This window comes from Centroberyx gerrardi, chromosome 14 (assembly GCF_048128805.1).
Source record: "Centroberyx gerrardi isolate f3 chromosome 14, fCenGer3.hap1.cur.20231027, whole genome shotgun sequence".
NCBI lineage: Eukaryota > Metazoa > Chordata > Actinopteri > Beryciformes > Berycidae > Centroberyx > Centroberyx gerrardi.
The window spans coordinates 4310052-4330351 of record NC_136010.1 but is presented as its reverse complement, the minus strand read 5'-3'; the positions used below and the strand labels follow the sequence as shown (position 1 = coordinate 4330351).

At 41.8% G+C, this 20300-nt stretch overlaps 1 protein-coding gene and 2 non-coding genes across 8 annotated transcripts in view; 1 reads left to right on the top strand and 2 right to left on the bottom strand.

Annotated features, from left to right (window-relative positions):
* Nucleotides 1-232: 232 nt before the first annotated feature.
* trnas-aga (transfer RNA serine (anticodon AGA)) lies at nt 233-314 on the bottom strand. Its single transcript has one exon. It is a non-coding gene; the product is annotated as a tRNA-Ser (tRNA).
* Nucleotides 315-1513: 1199 nt separating this feature from the next.
* Nucleotides 1514-1585, top strand: trnae-cuc (transfer RNA glutamic acid (anticodon CUC)). The gene has a single exon. It is a non-coding gene; the product is annotated as a tRNA-Glu (tRNA).
* A 2870-nt stretch (nt 1586-4455) lies between these two features.
* tpd52l2b (tpd52 like 2b) overlaps nt 4456-20300 on the bottom strand; it is a 33006-nt gene continuing 17161 nt past the window's right edge. For 2 of the 6 annotated variants that reach the window (XM_071901322.2, XM_071901328.2), the window contains 4 exons: nt 14507-14608; nt 10793-10837; nt 9535-9583; nt 4456-8095 (listed from right to left, as the gene is read on the bottom strand). In XM_071901322.2, the coding sequence (XP_071757423.1) occupies nt 8012-8095; nt 9535-9583; nt 10793-10837; nt 14507-14608 (280 nt within the window). In that variant the 3' untranslated portion in view covers nt 4456-8011. The remainder of the gene's footprint in view (nt 8096-9534; nt 9584-10792; nt 10838-14506; nt 14609-20300) is intronic. The other 4 variants (XM_071901323.2, XM_071901329.2, XM_071901327.2 and 1 more) reach the window with 2 other exon arrangements.

The window sequence follows — 20300 nt, the reverse complement described above, 5'->3', positions numbered from 1 at the left end:
TATTTAGGGCTTCATCGGTGACAGTGTAAAACAACAGGAAGTAACATCCCTTTTAAACAGTCCGTGCTCTAATTGGGTGGCACTGTGATTGGTCAATTACTTGCAAAAAATAAAATAGAAAGGAAAAGGACCTACATGAGTTAAGACAGTTGAATAAACCAGACTTTCTCCCTGTATGAATTAGTGATGACCTGCTGAATGTTTTTTCCACATCAAAATAAAAACAGTAACTCGTTGTCGGCAGGATTCGAACCTGCGCGGGGAGACCCCAATGGATTTCTAGTCCATCGCCTTAACCACTCGGCCACGACAACATAACATACACCTCACTATACAATCCATTCGATCGCCGTTGACCCAAATCTCGCGATACTGATGGGTACCCAGGAAAATAGTGCAACCTGTCGTTGGTTGTTTCCTTCGCATGGATGTATTAAACTATGAAGCTGTATGGAGGTTTACTTCTGAGTGATTAGTGCCTTTTCACTAGCAGAAAGTGACTACTAACTAAATAATAAGTACTAGTGACAAAAGTTTAGTGACTAGTGCATTTGAGGGAATAAATTAGTCACTAATAACTATAAAATAGGTGTAATAGAGTGGCCTTGTTTGCCACCTTGGGGCTTTAAGATGCACATGCAGTTGGGATGTTACTTTATGTTTAGCCGGCCCAGTATATTACAATAGGTAGGTTGTTAGTACTTGAAAAAATGAGAAAAGTAACTAGTAAAACTTAATTAGTCACTAGTAGTTAGAACCAACATTACTAGCCTATATATTAGCAACTAGTAAAATTACAATAGTGACTAGAAGCTGGAAGAATAGAAATCTTTTTATTTTTTAATTTTTTTTTTAAAGCAACAGCGGCTAATTTTTATTAGCCTATACAACAGTTAGTTCAGGTCGAGTAATTTAATTAGGCAGGAGGAGGAGGAGGCATTCAATGAGTGCTGATATAGTGTAACAGCCCTGGGACGTTTTACTGTATCACTCTAATAGAAACAGAATAGAAGTGTTTCTAATAGAAACAGTTTATGTGTTGTAGTGGAATCCTGAGGGAGCTGTTTTAGTTGGCGGAGACGAACAAAAGACAAAAATAACTTTGTTCATAGAACTGCTGTGTAAAAGCAAACTTGCTGCCATAGGTTTCTTCTCACAAGTTGCCTAGCATGAAATCCAGAATGGCGGATCGAGGCGACCTGCGGACACCGCCGGCTCCACGGCTCCACGGCTCCACGGCTCCACGGCTCCACGGCTCCACGGCTCCACGGCTCCACGGCTCCACGGCTCCACGGCTCCACGGCTCCACGGCTCCACGGCTCCACGGCTCCACGGCTCCACGGCTCCACGGCTCCACGGCTCCACGGCTCCACGGCTCCACGGCTCCACTCCGGGCAGTCTGTAACGACGAGAAGCGAGTGATTTTATGTTCGGTACCAAGAGAATATCCAATAGTTTTATTTTTATTTCTTTGTATCTATTAATATTGTTGACGTCCCTTTGCATCCAGCGCTCCCTGGTGGTCTAGTGGTTAGGATTCGGCGCTCTCACCGCCGCGGCCCGGGTTCGATTCCCGGTCAGGGAACTCGTTTTTTAACGGTGCGGGTCGCCGCACGGCCGGGGGTTTACACGGTGCTGGATGAACTCCACAATACACACTGTCCTGTACTGGGACTCAAACAAAATCCATGTAGCGTCTTATTGAAACGAAGGAACGTTTTGTCTCTATTTGTGTGTATTTTTTGTTGTTTTTTAAAGCCTCCTTTTATCTTTTACTTTGCAGCCTGTACTCTGTACTGGACTCGAGTTATGCAAAAAGCATCCGGACTCTGGGACTCTAATTGTGAACAACTGACGTGAATCCTCTTTGACTGAATTAAGTGAGTAAGTTATATTTTACTTTTGAACATTTAAAAAAAGAAAAAACACAAAAAAACGCAGGCTTGGAGGTTTTATATTATATTACTGTGACAGGACACAACTGTCGAAAACATCCCAGAATGTGACAAACTGGTAAAAGTACCCAGATTCCCCAATTTAGCAGCTTCCTCTGGAGAATATATGAACAGCAGCGCCATCTTCCGGTCAGAGGGATTATGTCCAGGAAAAAGGTTGGCTTCATGAAGGACTCGTTTCCTTTTATCCAGTTAAAATCAGAGGTGTTACCAAGTCAACTTTGCTCAAGTCCCAAGTCTCAAGTCTAAATGTAGAACAGCAAGTCAAGTCAGAACAAATCAAGAGTCCAGTATCAATTTAATATCTTAAAGAAAACTAAATATCTAGGACTTTTCAATGCAATATGGTTTTAATAGGATAAAAACTTGGTAAGAGCATCATGAGTTTGATTTCTATAATCAGTTTCAACTTCAATAAATTCAATCATTCCATACAAATTCAGAAAACAGAATTTAAATTCAGTCGTCTGCTGGAACAAATCTCATCACTTTCAATCTAAGTCATTTACACAAACACAAGATCTCAAGTCAAGACTTTAGAAACCTTTTCAAGTCATCAAAGTACAAGTCAGAGTCGAGTCCCAAGTCACCAGAACCCAAGTCAAGTCAAGTCTCAAGTCTTCTCTTCATGCATCAAGTCAAGTCTCAAGCAGTTAAAACTGTGACTTGAGTCCCCACCTGTGGATAAAATTGAAGTTCACTATTTGGTCTCCCTAAAACATGGGTCTCAAACTCGCGGCCCGCGGGCCAATTGCGGCCCGCGAGACGATATTTTGTGGCCCCCACCTTAATATGAAAGTTTAATGTTAGTGCGGCCCGCGAGTTTTATATAGATGGCACTTTACAGTATTGTGTGCGGAGCTGAACGAACCTACCAATCACGGTGGGGTATATGGCTCTCGGGGGTGGGACATCGACCGGGCTTGATGCAAGCAGAGAAACATTTCTCAATGAGTGAAAGTTACAGCAGCGTTGCCATGGAGAGTTTTCTTCCGTGCCTGGCTGGCTGCCTCGTTTCTATTGGGCACACGCGGACATTCGTCCCAGCGCGCTGCGTTCACAACACTTCCAAAAAAAAGTTTTTAAAGTTGCTGCCCAGCGGGACATTATACGTATATATGTCTCTCTCTGACAAAATAAATCAAAGTGATGCGTACGCGGCGGGATAAAAGAAAAGTAAGGAACTCAATGTAGCCTAATGTAGTCTGCAGTCACATAGCGACACCTGTCCGTTGGCGATAACAGTCCCCGGTAACCCGGACCAATTATAGGGTCGCACCGTTATTTGTGGGTCATTATTTTTTATTTGCATCGCGCTATTTGCATTGCCTCACACGATGAACACTACATATATTTCTATATGATGTCATTTGTTTTTTTTGTTTCTATGACTACTGCCAGGTCTCTAGCAGCAAGGAGTAGGCAAGAGAAGCCATGTTCAGAAGAACAGTTCATGTTCTTCAATGTTCCATTCATGTTCAGGACAATTCATATTCAGAAGAACCCATTGAGGTTAAAGAACTGTTAATAAAGACGTTTAAATCTTATTTTGTGTTAAAAAATAAAAATAAAGACATTTGAGAAGATTGGAATTTTTTTAACAAAGCTTTTCTTGTGGAATACCTGATGCGGCCCAGCCTCACCCAGACTCTGCCTCCAGCGGCCCCCAGGTAAATTGAGTTTGAGACCCCTGCCCTAAAATATAGAGGCTCCAATCTGTAAAGCAGTTATCATTTTGGCAACTGAAGACTTTGAATAATCACTGTACTTTTTAAAAAGCACCAGGATTTGTTTTAATTACCTTTGGGAGAGAGTCAAGTTAACAAACTGTCTACATTTACAGTACTAACTGATGTCATGACAATTCACCAAGCATTAACCACAACCCACTTTTTCATTTAAAGGAATGCTTTATTGATATCCAAACATATACGACAAAAAAAAAAAGAAAAAAAAAAAGAACATTTTTAATTCATCCACCATAGTCTTCCAAATGTGATCCCTTTTATTATTCTACATCAGCTAGGTCCAGGACCTGAATAAAGCTATAGTATGTTCTAATATTGTCCCGTCCTCTGCGGCGGCGGCGGGACGCGGGCCGTTATGTTACACTTCTCATTGGCACCCGAAACAAAAGCACAAATATCCTTTTATATTGTTCAGTCCCCCCAAAACACAACTGCAGCTTTAAACAAGCGACAGCTGCACTGCAGAAATGTCCATCTTAACAAGCCATTTAATCTGGTGTTCAGTCTTAAAATCAGATTTTAAGAAAAACTGCCCATGACTGAAATAATTTCCCCGGTTTCCAATGCAGTTTCACTTGTTTCTTAAAGGATTTTGTCTGTATCAAGTGATATTACCTTGAAAGGAGCCGAGTGAGCCGCCTTGTTTCAAGATCACTTGACTGAGGAAGATTCTTGTAAGTAAAGTGTGTTGTAAATGAGCGATATTCTCTCAGCCTGTTTAATTTGTTCCACTTGTTTTAAGAAAAATATGATTTTTAGGTGTCGATACTAAAGTAAATGACTCAAGATCAATATTTCTTGCAGTGTGCATCTGCATTTTCATGTTGGCGCAGCAGAAAGTCAAAGAGCGATGAAGGGAGAGATCCAGAGAGGCAGAGAGAGAGAGAGAAAGAGAGAGAGAGGTTTTGTAACAGATATTTAAATATTGGCAACGTTTTACTGATGGCAAATTATACAAATAATAACCTTCTGCAAGCCCTCCTCTCCCGAAAGAAAACAAGCCAAAAGAAAACAAAATCAGAAGAAGTCACCTAACAGCAATAGAATAATAATAATTAACTACCAAAATGATCAACACAAACATAGATACAAAACAAGGAAATACTTAAGTTATGATACACTGGCAACATTTTTGAAGCAGGTTTGATGGGAAATTGAGTTCATAACTGATCAGCTGTATGTTTCTCATCCACAGTTGTTGTATATTGGCATCGTGGTTCAGACCATCCTGTAACTGTCCTACTACAGCTGGCTTAAATAATTTGCTGATCCAAAAGGAGTCACACCGGCCCACGTTGCTCATTCTGTTGCCTCAAAAAACAAAAATCACCCCATGTATCATCAACCTTAGAACAACTACACAGGGCAACATTTTGAGGCAATACACTGTATTTGGGCAATTTTACCAACAGTCTTTTGTCATTACAGCCCACTAAGTTTTCCATTGATATTGTCCCATTTACCAACACCCATCCATGCCACAGGCAATGTTGCCCATCTCCGTTGCCTCAAAAAGTTGCCCTTGTATCAAGCTTAGGGCCGTGATACAAGGGCAACGTTGTGAGGTGATGTAGCAGGCAACTTTACCAACAGTAATGGTGAATAATATTTTTATGTAACACCAGAGGCAATGTTGCCCATCTCCATTGCCTGAAAAAGTTGCCCTTGTATCACCGGAGGGCAGAGACAGTGAGCAGAGGAGAAAAACAACTATAATACAATCTTCTACTTCTTCATGTTCAGAATAAAAAAAGTGACGGTGCTACCAAACTATTTGCAGCGGTGTCAGGTTTAATGTCACTGTTGTTGTTGAGGCCAAGTAGTTTGTCAGAGCTGCTATTGTGCAGTTGGATGTTCAGAGAGTGTGTGTGTGTGTGTGTGTGTGTGTGTGTGTTGAGGCAGAAGTGCACAAAGGCAAGAGCGACATTGGCAAATGGCAATTTGTTTTTAGTGAGTTTGTGTTTGGCCTCAAGCTAGCTGTGTAGGATCAGGTGAAGTAGCATTTAGTGTCTGTGTTAATAGGAGTGCATTTGTGTGTATGTGTGTGTGTGTGTGTGTGTGTGTGTGTGTGTGTTAAGGGGCTGTGGCTCAAGGTTTCCACTATGGCAGCGAGACGTTTTCCAGTTGACAGTTTTAGGTGTGCAGCACCGGACCCGAAACATTTTAACATGTTGACCCCCCCCCCCCCCCTCTTCCTTCCATCGACCCGTCTGTACAACTTTAAAAAAGAGGAACAGAAAGAAAACAAACAGATATTTCTCTTCTACCAGCTAAATAATAACGGATGAAGCGTTTAGAGTGAGTAAGGCCGATAGAGAAGCGTTGACATTCAGCAGGTAGTATACACAGCAAAGCATCGGCTCACATTGTGTTCTGTGTAATAACAAAACGAAGGGACTGGCAGTCGGACCGGATGCACATTTTAGAAGCGCTCGGTTTTAGTTTGACTTGCAAATGGCGGCGTTTCCATGCTGCGGTGCATGTTAGATCAAACGCACCTCCAGTTTCTCAAGTGAAATCAATTCTGATGTGACTCTTCCTGCCTCCGACTAAATCTTGATGGGAACAGCTGCAGATCATTTTTGCCGGTTGGGCGAGTTTCACAAACATGGACTAAAACTTTTCTTAGACCACGAAGCTGAAAACTCCATAGGGGAAAAATTCATAGTCTAAAAGACAGAAGATAATTCATGTGTGTGAAACAGACCCGTAGTGTTTCTTTGTATTCCTCATTTTTAAAGTTAGTTCCACCTCCCCCTTTTTTACCTGCCAACCCGATTACTACCATTCAGCAGCATCGGTTACAATATAGTTTATTCATATATATTTATACATATAGATAAAAGTTATGTAAAAACATTATGCAAAGCAGTGTAAAATAGTTTATAATACAAAATGGTTTAAGGTTTTTTTTCTCTTTTTTTACATCCTGGGGTGTTTTTCGGGTGTTGCACGAGACCTCGGTCGTCTTTGCATGGTTGGTTTTGTACAGTTGAGATATGCACATGCGTGTAGCAGTAGTCGGCCTAGTAGGAAGTTGAGATGTGCTGGGTGTCCTGTTCCCCGGTCGAACCGCTAACCTCGTTCCCCCCCCCCGCAGACGTTCGCCTGCATTCACACCGCCGGCAACCGTGTAGCTGAGCAGCGAGCCGCGACCGGTGGAGGCGGAGCGGCGCTGGTGCCTGACTGGAGATTTAAAACCAGTCCGGCTGCAGCCAACGCTTCAAGGAAACACGGCGGCTGACGTTCCTCCGGTCGGAGAGAGCGAAGGAACGCCCGGCGGCTGATTTCTCGAGTTGCTCGCGGTGTGAATGCTCGATTAGAGATGACAGAAGGAAGCAAAACAGACAGAAATAGCAGGTTTAAAGAGCAATGAAACCCCAAAACCAAATCTGTGTAAAACCTGACCACTGAAATGGCCATCTGTTATTGGCTGGTCTTTGGTGCCAAGTGATGTCACCTTCTACAGAGTACAACAGGTGGTGACATCACTTGGTACCAAAGACCAGCCAATAGCAGATGGCCATTTCAGTAGCATGCTTTGTATCAGTAGATGTCATGGCTTTACTCAGATTTGGGTTTGAGATTTAGTTTAAGTAGCATATAGCCCATCAAGATGGAGACCACCATCTTGTTTATACTCAAATCCTCCCTCCACCCTATCAAATCCAATCAAATCCAAACCTTTGTTGACACTAGATCTCCAGATATCGAGAGTCGGGACCCAAAATGCATTGCAGGGTTACTGCAGCAGTATCTTTAATGAGCCTGGGTCCCAGAGTCAGAGACTAAACTTCTGACTTGGGTCTCAGGCTCGATAAAGTTTAACAACCGCTGACATCATCTTAATGCCTTTATTTTAGTCAGGTGACTCACTGAAAACGAACGACGACCTGGTTAAAACGGCATCTAAAGGGCGCAGGAGGCGAGACTGACGGCTGATTGGACGGGGATCTAACAAGGGAGGAAGCGGATGCAGAGAGTGGCGTTGTGACGAGGCGGCCGGCAGGCAAGGTCTATAAATTATTCAGGTTTATTTGACAATGACAAAACAGTCGATTTTCCCCCCCGACAGCGAGGCGGAAGGTCTGGAGACCGCGGGACCAGCGGTGACCTCGACCCACGAGCCGCTCGCTTCTACCTCGTCATTTATAGACCTTGGGGGCGGGTGATCGGTGGCGAGGTGAAGGGGTCAAAGGTCAGGGTCGACTCGGTGATGTGAGGCGATGACAGTACAGTCTCGGGTCGTGAGGAAGGTGGCAGCAGAGAGGAGGAGGAGGAGGAGGAGGAGGGGGAGGCGGGGTGCGTTCAGAAAGGCGGGTTCTCCTGAGTGGGGGTGGTGTCGGTGGGGGTGACGGCCTCCCCGTTCCCTTTGGGTCCAACGACCTTATACTGAAGACACGAAGAAGAGAGGGGAGACAAGAGAAGGAGGTGAGAGAGGATGGAGGAAGAAGAGAGGGGGGACAAGAGAAGGAGGTGAGAGAGGACGGAGGAAGAAGAGAGGGGAGACAAGAAGGAGGTGAGAGAGGATGGAGGAAGAAGAGAGGGGAGACAAGAGGAGGTGAGAGAGGATGGAGGAAGAAGAGAGGGGAGACAAGAAGGAGGTGAGAGAGGATGGAGGAAGAAGAGAGGGGAGACAAGAGGAGGTGAGAGAGGATGGAGGAAGAAGAGAGGGGAGACAAGAAGGAGGTGAGAGAGGATGGAGGAAGAAGAGAGGGGAGACAAGAGGAGGTGAGAGAGGATGGAGGAAGAAGAGAGGGGGGACAAGAGAAGGAGGTGAGAGAGGATGGAGGAAGAAGAGAGGGGGGACAAGAGAAGGAGGTGAGAGAGGATGGAGGAAGAAGAGAGGGGGGACAAGAGAAGGAGGTGAGAGAGGATGGAGGAAGAAGAGAGGGGGGACAAGAGAAGGAGGTGAGAGAGGATGGAGGAAGAAGAGAGGGGAGACAAGAAGGAGGTGAGAGAGGATGGAGGAAGAAGAGAGGGGAGACAAGAGGAGGTGAGAGAGGATGGAGGAAGAAGAGAGGGGAGACAAGAAGGAGGTGAGAGAGGATGGAGGAAGAAGAGAGGGGAGACAAGAGGAGGTGAGAGAGGATGGAGGAAGAAGAGAGGGGAGACAAGAGGAGGTGAGAGAGGATGGAGGAAGAAGAGAGGGGAGACAAGAGAAGGAGATGGAGGAAGAAGAGAGGGGAGACAAGAGGAGGTGAGAGAGGATGGAGGAAGAAGAGAGGGGAGACAAGAGAAGGAGATGGAGGAAGAAGAGAGGGGAGACAAGAGAATGAGGTGAGAGAGGATGGAGGAAGAAGAGAGAGAGGAAAGAGTGAGAGAGAGAACAGAACATTAGTGATAGTCATCTTAAGCACAGTGACAACAGTTTCCTGCAGAGCAAAATAAAAAAAGCACACCATGCCTTGACTGTAAAACTCTAAAAAATCCCCAAATCCATCATTTCTGCATTTACTTTCATTGAGACCAAAGCTGATGAATTGCGTTCAAACACTTTCACACATTGTGTGAGTAAAGTTAATTGTTACAACTTTAAAGTTACAGCCAAAATATTAGCATGACCCATCTAAAATGTTGGTATTTCGCTCCGTTAGCAAGTACAACATCAAATTATTTCTTTCATACCAATGCAAATGACTCTTGCACTGCCTTCCTCCCTGTATTTACTGGTAGACTTCAATAGACTACAAGTACTACAAGTGAAAGTTAACTGTACCTGTATGGCCTGTGTGTAACTCTACTGCAAACTAAGAGCGTGGATCACTAGAGTTTGCTCATTCACTAAAGTCACCGAGCCGACTCCGCTTCTATTTTAACAGTCTGCTCACCTTGAGGTTCCCCACTTTGTCCTCAAACGACTTGAAGGTTGGCGAGTTCCTGCAGCACAGAGACTCGGCGTTACATTCACACAAACACACGCTACGGTACACACAGTGATGTCACGCTAAATTAAAAGTTGGGTACACTTTAAACTCCAGCTGGTGACCACCGTAAAGGCAAATTGACGAATATACAAAAAAACATATCAATCACATTTTCAGAATTCTATTAAACTCATTTCATAGATGAATAGATTTATTTCATTTCATGGATGCCTGTTTTCACCTAACTTGCATCTGTCTGATATGACTTACTAGAATGCAAACGATGAATTTATATATCAAAGATTTATATCAGCTTTAAAAGGCGGGTAAACTCTGATTTAGAAATAAAAGGTGAGTAAGCTGGTCCATCCATGGTAAAACTGTCCTATGCATCTTCCCTAGTTTCTAAGGACATGACAAGCTATTTATGACATAGAACATAACATAAGTTCATAATAAAAACACAGAGTCCACATTAACATAATGTTGACTCATGAACACATAGGGACACTGTAAAATAATCAGTTTGAACCATCAAATAACACAGAAAAAGAATAAGGAATAGCATGTTTAACAGGTTTAGCCTTTTTATACATTAAAAGGCAAATTAACTCTATGAACAGGATGGGAAAACTAATGTTTGCTCTGTCACGGTGGGAGGCAAATTTTCAATTTTATTTATTTTTTACCAGCCGAAGTGTTTGAATAACCAAGTGACTTTTATTTCCCACCCTGAATATGAATAAGACAGTCACAACAAGCAGAACCAAACTAAACCTGATCAATTAACTATTTGATCTACACCGAGTGCACAAAATATGAGGGACGACCCGCTCTTTCTATAACCAACCAACCGACCTGGTAAATCCTGGTGAAACCGCTATTGACTGACTGTAAAATCTGCTTAAGTTCAAAGGGGAGATGTTGTTGAAAAAGAGAAAACAGATTAAAGAGGGTTTTTTTTTCCCCCATTGTGAGGAAGGTGCTCCAAATATTTTATACACTCAGTTTATTTTATTTAACCTTTAATTAACCAGGTATTCCTGTTAAGAGTCAAAATCTTGTTTTCAAGAGATCTGGTCAGGAAAGCATCACAACACACACAGACGTTGCAGAACAACAACATACAGCAGCATTACAGCAGGTACGGGTCACTTCTGCACTGACACACTGAAGCATTAAGGATAAAGAGGAATGTGAGCAGACGTGTGTGTTACTTTACCTCATGGCCGGCATACTTATCGAGTGGCGAATGGAATAGTTGCTACTTTGTAAGCGTTAAAGAAGGGAGACAGAGAAGTGCAAGTGTTACAAAGCAAGCAAGCAGTGGCAAACACACACACACACACACACACACACACACACACACACACACACACACACACACACACACATTATGGCTGTCAAATACACAGGCAGGAGTGTCTCTGGTGGTCATTAGTTATGTTAAATATGGCTTCATTTCTCAGTCATTAAAGATGCTACATGTAGCATTTTTAAACATCGATATATCTTTGTCATAACAGTGCTACCTTGGTTTAATTACTGTAAACCAATGAGAGCGTGGTGGAAACGACTGGTCTCTTCTATCTCCACCAGTGGTATCGTTAGTGCTAGTGTTTCTCCAAATTAAGACTACACTTCCCAAAAGCCCCGTTGCTTCCTGTAGTAAATAGCATGTTGTCATTGCCAGAAACTCTTTCAGCTTTAGCTCCGTTTGCTCTGGAAGAACAGAACCTCTTCCTGTTTTGTGCCGTAAAGCGATCCAGCAGATTTCCCTCCAGATCCACCAGGTGGAGAAACTATGGAGGATGCAGAGTAGAGGCTGATAGAGGCTGACAGGCTGACCACTGATGGTCTGGTTTCTCAAAATCAATGTGGTTAAGGTTTATTGATGTTAAAATGCTACACATAGCACCTTTAGAATGTACCAAAATATGCCTAAAATAAGGAAGGGGATAAGAAATAAGCAATTCCTTCAAAAAACTATTATTACAATAATAGCATAGGAGGACATGCATCACATCTAGGAGCTGGGAATAAAAACCATCTCCATAAAGTCAAACTAAGGGAATAACACAATAGGAGATGCAAGGTTTTGGATTCAAGGACAAAAATAAATAGCATTCTGGACAAAGCAGGAATAGAAGTCAAATTATCAATGTTGAAAATGACAGAGCTAAACCTCTAAGCAACAAAATAAGCTTTAAAAATGTCAATCTTTTCTGTATGATCATTTTAATGCTATATATATAATTGTCCGTGTAGTGAAACTTTGCGTTGTGACAGGACTGGTTAGTCTTACCCAAAGGAATTAGAGAAAGGTAGAGCTCTGCAGATCAAACCAACGCAGCGATTAAAAACAAGAAAAGGAGAAAGCGTGAACCAAAGGAAGGAGCATCAGGACACGACTACCAACAAATGACACTAATAAACCTGACAAGGACTCACTTCAGATGGGACAAAGCAAGGCAGAGACACAGAAATGTTAGTAGGGAAAATCTAAAAAGCTAAAAAGAAAAGAAAAGAAATGTAGAAGCAGTGAAGTTTCCTCTGTATTCCTTCAGCAGTGCCGTGACACTACAGCTCCAAATGGACTGTCTGGTCTGAGCTTCCCAGTTTTTATTTGAAAGACTACAAAAATAAAGATGCTTGGAGAATATACACATACATATACAGTGTAATTTATTTAATTTTGGGTTGTTTATATACTGCTTTATAGGTTTATATTGTGTTTTATTCTTTCTGTCTTTAACAAGTACACAAGCAACCACTAAGCTAAATTCCTTGTATGTGCAAATATACTTGGACAATAAAAGGATTCTGATTAATCCAATTCTCCCTTTTGTGGTCCAAATATGTAGAATTTATGTTTTTAATTATGATAAATTATCCAGAGCAGAAAGTTTTTAGCACTGCAGCTTGTGCAAGAACAATAACTGGGAGCAAACTAGGGACAGATGTGCGGCCAAAACTAAAATTACACCCAAGCAGCACTGCTGCAGTTACAGAGGAAACAGTGTGGATGGATGGATGGGAGGAAAGTGGGCAAGATGGAGGGACTGCAAATCAGGAAAGGAGAAAGAGGAAACTGGGTTTAACAAGGCAGAAACAATGCTGAATTATGATATTAGTGGGAGATGTGAGAAGCCAGTAAACAACGCACACACACACACGTCAGCGCACTCACACACACACCATGTATCGTACGCTCACACACAGACACGCCCACACATCTGAACAGCACGTCAGTGTGAGTGGACACAGTGATATGATTAGACACACTTGTGCAGGTCAACAAGGTGACAGGAGTGAGCAGACGAGTTAGAGACATGAAGAAGTTAGTGGCTCCATGCTGATTCATGCTCATCCAGTCTGTCTGCTATTCAACATCTAAAACGTTCTCACTCTTACCCTGCAATCACACTTAACTGAATCATGTTGTTGTCCAATGAAAGTACATTCATTACCTCTTGTTTATTAGCAGGACATCTCAAAAAGTTATCAATGGATTTGCATGAAACTTTGTGGAAAGATTACTCATGGAGGCAAGGGAGAACTTGTTGCAATAATCTGCTAAAATGCTTAAAAGTGGTAAGAATTTGACCAGGCAGATCTCGTGTCCCATTTCAGGTCCAGTCATGAAAATGTGAGCATCTCCTGATGTGAGACAAGCTGGTAATGGGTCATGGAAGAAATTAACTTTTGGTGAAAATCCAACATGTGGAACTGGCATATCTTGACAATTGCATAGTGTTGGCGGGGGTGTGCGTTGCTTTACTGTCTTTTGCTTTTTAGTGATGAAAACATTTAATCAGTGAATCAAAGTAGCAGGGAAAACTGATGGTGTATTACTATAGCTGATAACCACATCTAGTCTAATTACTTTCATGATGGTATATTTGAGCTATGGGATTCTGTTGTAGATCTCTGCACACAGTTTGCAGCAACATAAATCCAATGCAAATTAAGTGTGATTGCAGGGTTAGAAGGTTGTCTACATTACAGGGGTGGTTCAACTGCTTCAAAACAACAATACATAATTTACTAAAGATGCCATTTTATGTAGAATTGGCTCACTCTTCAAAACAAAACCTGGGATTTTCCTTCTTTCATACCACAGGACCTTCATTCAACTGTGTTCTTTGACTCCAAATGATGCATACATCGTAAATCTTTACTTTCAATAGAAGTAGAACAAATGAAATCATGTTGAACCACCCTTTAAGTTAGTAACAGATCTTCATTCTGGCTCGAAAGGCGTCTAGTCTGAGCAGAGTGAGTTTACCAGAGACACTGATTGAGGGTCAGTTTGTTAATTGTTCAACTAGTGGTTAAGGTTAGAAGAGGGGGACATGAAGCTGATCCCTGGTCAGCACTATAGGAAAAATTCAGACCTACAAGAAAAAATGAGTAGCGGACAGTGTCAGTACCCGTAAGCTTCAGCTGGCTTCACCTTGGAATAATGGAGTATTACCATTTTATTATAAAATCCAATACACACCTAAAGTCATACTTCTACTATTAAACACATTTTGGAGATACCCAATCATCAGTGGAGATATGCTTTTCGTTCTATTAGGCTAACTAATTATAAAAATTATGCATAACTCTAACTACCAATCATTCTTCTACAAGAGATGGCTGCAAAGTTTCTGATAAAACTACACTGGTGCCTCCAGGTATGCAAAGTATCTCCAATTTTTGTTAACATTTTACAAAAGCATGAATGCACTTTGGTTGTGTATTCTGTTCTATCCTGAACTGAAAGTACAAAACATGTGCAACGACATGATTTAAAAGTCTTGACCCAGTCGTTAAAATTACTCCATGATACCCCAGTTCTCCCTAGTTCTGTTCTGACACCGTCCGCTCTGATCATTCTCTCTTGTAGCCGAGCGAGTGTGTCGGCCATTTTGGCTCGGCGGCGTCGTACCTCATGTCGCCCAGCCTCCTGCTGATGGCGGTGCCCACTGTGGAGAGAGCCGCACTAGTCTTCTGACCCGCCTGGGAAAGAGTCTCCTGAGTCTTCTTGTATCTGCAGAGGGGAGGGAGAGAGAGCGGGAAGGAGGGAAGGACGGAAGGAGAGAGAGGAGGGAGAGAGGAAGGAGATAGGAGAGAGGGAATGGGGGGGAATAGGAAGGAGGAAGGATGGTTGACGATGGAATGAAGAAGAGGTGAGAAGGGAAAGTTGGATAGAGATAAATGAGGGAGGAGAAGGAGAAGGGAAGGAAGAGGGAGATGGGAGGGAGAGGGGATAGGAAAGGATGGAGGAAAAGAAAGAGAAGAGAACGGCAAGACAGAAACAAAATGGATGGAGGGACAGACAGACAGACAGAGTGAGGGAAAACAAGGCAGGTGGACGGGAGAGGGAAGACAGGAGGGAGAGAGGTGTAAATTAGACCAAAATATTTCACCACAACAAACACAAAAACACAGGTTAACACTGATCTAAGTTAGTGCTCCATCTCTGAGTCAAAGGAGCGCAGCATTAAACCAATCAAAAGGGTTAGTACTCACACAGAAACACATCTGAAGAAAGTGTTACAGGGATTTAGGAAAATGTCTCTCCATCTGCCACAAAGGCCGGAGTATCAAATGTTTCTTGGGATACAAAAGGGGCTTTTAGTGCAGAGAAACCTACCAGCCATAGCCAAAGTTCACCAGCATTTGACTGGTGGAGATTTCCCACCCTGAATTTGAATGTCAAATTGTGTTTAACTGCAGAAGTTGACAAACAAGCCAAACCAGAGAGAGAGATTCTAAGTTGGAGCATCTATAGATATAATTAGAGCCTGGTAACTTCAGTCAACTTTCCACGTTTTTCTTCTGAGACACTAAACTATAAAGGCAGGGAGAAAAACAGCAGTACTAATGCCATGTAATGATTCACTCTGTCCAGCTACAGCCAAAGACTTGGAGTAACTAGTTTCTCTTGTTTACTTCAGTAAAGTGGAAATATACACTACCAGTCAAAAGTTTGGACACACCTGATTGAATGTATGATTGAAGCCATTTTGATCTAATCTGATTTGTGTTATTTCATAGTTTTGATGTCTTTACTATTATTCTAAAATGTGGAAAATAGTAAAAATAAAGAAAAATGTGCTGTGTCCAAACTTTTGACTGGCAGTGTATAGTGTGTGTGACGGCACATAAACAGAAAAATAAACCCTATACTGTACATGTACTACATGAAATTCATTAGGCCTATGTCTCCTCTCTACATCTGAAAACACACGTTATGCATAAAATGCAATGCACAGAGATATTTAATGTATATATGTAGGATGATTTGTGTTCCTGTACCATGTGTGTCAGTACTGCTCATCTTTAACTTGTGGAGTCTCTGCACCAATGTCCCAAAGACTAATCCTGTTAGAGCGACTGTACTTGGTGAATAAATTATAAATAAATAAGAAAATGATTCTGATATAAGTTCCACATACTGTTAACTTAACAGGATGACAGATGGGGAACTTACTGATGCTGTGGAGATTTTAATTTCTACTTGGGCGAGAATTATTTAATGGGACAAAACTGACGTGGACAAAATAACAGGCTTTAATAAACAATTCTGTTGAATACTCAATTCTGATTGGCCAATGAACAGATTCTGAGGTCTGTTTTTTTTAATTTTTATAACAGTGTTGTTTCACATCTAATCATATCACTCCGCAGTTAAGAAGTGCGGCCAATATAGTTAATTTAAATCTAATTAACTGGTGACAACCTTCCTCCTTGGTTACTTTGTGGCGGAAGCTTCTAAGTTACTATAACTTTTAATGAAATTATTTTAAATCAATATCAGTGATGTAATAAGTGGGATAATGTACAGCAAACAGTCACTACTGCAAAATAAGCCTCTGCAGGGCGATCAAGACCTTCACTGTCAATCAGGTTTGATAATGTCCGGCTCACTGTGCATTATCCCTCATATAAGGAACAACTGAAGTATAATGACAAAATACAGCTGGTCATAACGGTCTGAACTAAAGGATACGTAAAGTAAACAAGTTGAGTTCATGAACGTAAAGAGAGCTTCATACAGAGTTTCCTATACTGTAATGGCACTTGGAGCCAAGACAAGTTTCACAAGACCAGCTTCGCTAATGCATAACACTGCTGTATTGTTTACCAGGCTGGGTGCGGCTGATTGGAGGATACTGAATGTTCAACAAGGGTCATAAAAATTCTAGAGAACCGCTGCAAACCACTTTAAAAACATCAAACACTCAAGACTTACAATGTGGATAATCAAGGCTAATCAAATGTTGATGTCTAAAGCTGAAATTAACATACAGGTTACAGACGTATTCATGTGTTAAACATAATCTAAAGACACATGAATATTTGTTACTGTGACTTTGACCTTTGCATTAGTTACCACTGATTGCTGTAATGATGGTGATCTAGGACTTGACTGCTATAGTGATGCGCTCATTGTAAGTCAATCTGAATCAGAGCTTCAGCTTCACCAAAATGCAAAATGTATTAAAAACCAAATAGGGTCCAAGGTACTCTAAAGAATAAGGTAATCTGAAAAGCTAAAACTGACTGACACGTTTCAGCTGAAATGAGTCTTCATCAAGGCAGTCAAGGCCGAAAATAAGCATTTTTATGTGTACAGTAGGGCTGCACGATATTGGAAAAAACTGACATTGCAATATTTTTTTCTTCTGCGATATATATTGCGATATGAAAAAATACAGGAATTTTCACCGAATGACTTGAATAGCTCTATCAAGCCCATGGATGTATGATCAAGCCTAGCCCCTTTAAGAAGGTGGCCTTGTGGGTAACCTGCGCGGGTGACGTAGCAGGAAGTGAGTGTGTTTTTAGCTGCAGCCAGAGTGAGTTGCAGGATGCTGAGTGAGTAAAGTTAGCATAGTTAACGGGAAAAGAGCTTAGAGCGTCACCGAGAGGCCGTGCATTATGTTCGCTGCTGTACAGAAATAAAGTGCCAGTTCTCCACTGCAGAGTCGGTCCGGACTCTTAGTAAAAAGCTTGTTACCAGCTACGAGCCAGGCTAAGCTAAAGTAGGCTAGCACAACACCAGAGGCTTCCCAACTACGGTTCGGAGCCGCAAAAGCTGGAAAGGTAACATACGCTACTCTTATAACAAACCCTTAAATCGGAGTAAATTATGTTATATCAGACAGACTTCTCTTATAGATTAGTCATGGAAAATGAGAACCGCGCGAGTTTTCCTTTTGTATCAAGCAGCAAAAAAGTTGTAGCATGACGTGTTTGAGTTAATTTGCCTTACTTGACATCGCACGTCCTGCGATGTGACTATTGCGCATGGGCACATCGCGATGACAATGCTGAAACGATATATCGTGCAGCCCTAGTGTAAAGTATATATTCATGTTCACAAAATGCTTATTTCCTGGCTTGACCACACCCTGACGAAGGTTTGTTTGAGCTGAAACATCAGCTGTGTCGCTGCAGTCCCAGCAGCTCAGACCCTCTCTGGTTTTGAAGACATTCCTGCAGCACCGTTCTGAAAAGCATCTGCTGATTACTTTCTGCCACAGACATTTCTGGCACCAAGTAGCGATCCAAAAATCTTTGGTCCATTATAAATATAAAAATGTGAAGGCCTAAATCTCCTCCCAGGCTGCCGAAGCAGGTCCAGGTTACTGGCATGACAGATTTTACAGTTTGAGTTTAAAAAAAAAGGAGGAGAGTTGGGAAGTTGCCTATCAACAGGAATCCACACAAGGCAGCCGAGATAAGGAAGGTCAACAGGCGTAGTCACACTGCAAACACACACACACACACACCCTCACACAGACGCAATCCATAAACAGACTTAAACACACCTTCATATACCTGCCATACCATTCTCACACACACAAAACTGACAGATGGATCACAGAGGCTGACTGTCAGAGCAAATACAACTTTGGAGATAAACTGTGTTGAAGTCCATCAACATGGCCGACGTTCTACACTGCTGTAAAAAAACACTATAAACCAATCAATACGGACTCAAAATCATTACAACAAAGTTTATCATTCAATGTCAGTAAAATCTAGAGGATCCAGTCTGTAAAACTGTTATTAATTAATTAACCATGGACTTAAGTTTCCTATCCTATCCATGGAAAAGTATCATTTGTTTCCATTTTGTGTTATCATTTTAAGTAAAGTAGGCGTCACTTTCTCTCCAAAGTGGTTGATATCTCATTTTGGAAAGCAACTCTTCAAATAGGCTTTTCAATTTTAGGCTCTTTATTATCTAGAACTCATGGTCTGAAATGTTTTTCCCAAATAAGAAAGGCTTACAGAGATATAACACTACTCTCATCATGTGGGGATCCTCCAGTAACAGGACTGTGACGCTCTCTGGGCCCCGAGCCAGAGTTTAAAAAACAAAAAGGACTAGGATATCATGTAGCCTACGAGCCAGCCAGTCTGAAGTATAGAAAACTTAACCTATCAAGCCTGAATCTTCACCCACAGACTGCAAACCAGACTGAGAAATACATGAGTGCAGATAAATGCAGGACAGTAAAAGACCTGAGACTGATAATATTTTTATATATATAATATTGTTTCTCCTGCGTAGGTGAGTGGGGTTTTCCACACAGGACAACGTGAGTGCCGAAAAGTTGAGACAATCACAGTAAAGTATTTGAAAGTTCATTTTGTACGGCTCTCTGTGACTGACAACCCACTTGGCACCAGGTAAACCCTCATGGCAAACTCCACCCATCTGGCACTCCATGGAGATTAAAACAAACAAACAAGTTTCTACAACTATTTGACCCAGATCTGCCCAGCAGTTACAACAAAGAGGCAAAATGTCTGCGAAATTAGTCGATTGAGTAGAGAATCAGCGGAGAATTAGTAGAAGAAAAAACAACTATCAGTCTTGTTCTATCATTATATTTTTGTCTCTCTGCAATTGCTGACTACCTGATTACTGGGTTTATCTGACCACCTGACTATTGTCTTAACAGTTTTCAATTGTTTTTTCTGCTGTTGCCTTACATTTTATGAATGCTGTGGACTTATTGTAATTTCTAATGTGTCTGTTTTATTCACCTGGCTGCAAAAACAATTTCCACTTGTAGATAATCAAGTTGAATATGTTAGTACTTCTTGAAAGTCGCTCCACATTAAGAGAGTCAACTAAAATGTCTAAAAATCAGGTCACAAAATCAGTTGTTAGTCTGACAGATGAAATGTGAAGAGTCAGTTTGTCAGCAGGCATCTCTCCAGCACCAAAGCAAGTCTCACTACTAAAAGGATAAATAAGGTCCAAATTTTAAAAAATGACATGTTTCTACAGTCCTAACATTTCATTCTAGAAATAAATTCAGACTATTGAGAGATTTAAAATAAGGAGCACATGTGCAACTTGACATTCAAAGCAGGGACGGGTGTCATCAATTCATTTCATAGATCATGAGCCTAAATTTATTCCCTGTGCTCCGAAATGTTTGTCTATAAAATTTGGAAAACGGCACCGCAGAGCCTTGAAAGACACAACGATCTGATCAGCGTGAGGCCGACATGAAGGAGAAAAACTTCCTCCAGCTCAACGGCAGCTAACAAAACCAGCACAGACACAAATCTAATCGCACTACATCACCCTCGACATCGCAGCACCAGCCAAAACAAAACCAGAACCAAAAGCAAGGACAGTCAAAAAAAAAAACAAAAGAGAGAAGAAGCTCCCCCCCAAAACTGAAAACCAAAACTTAGCTTCATCTACA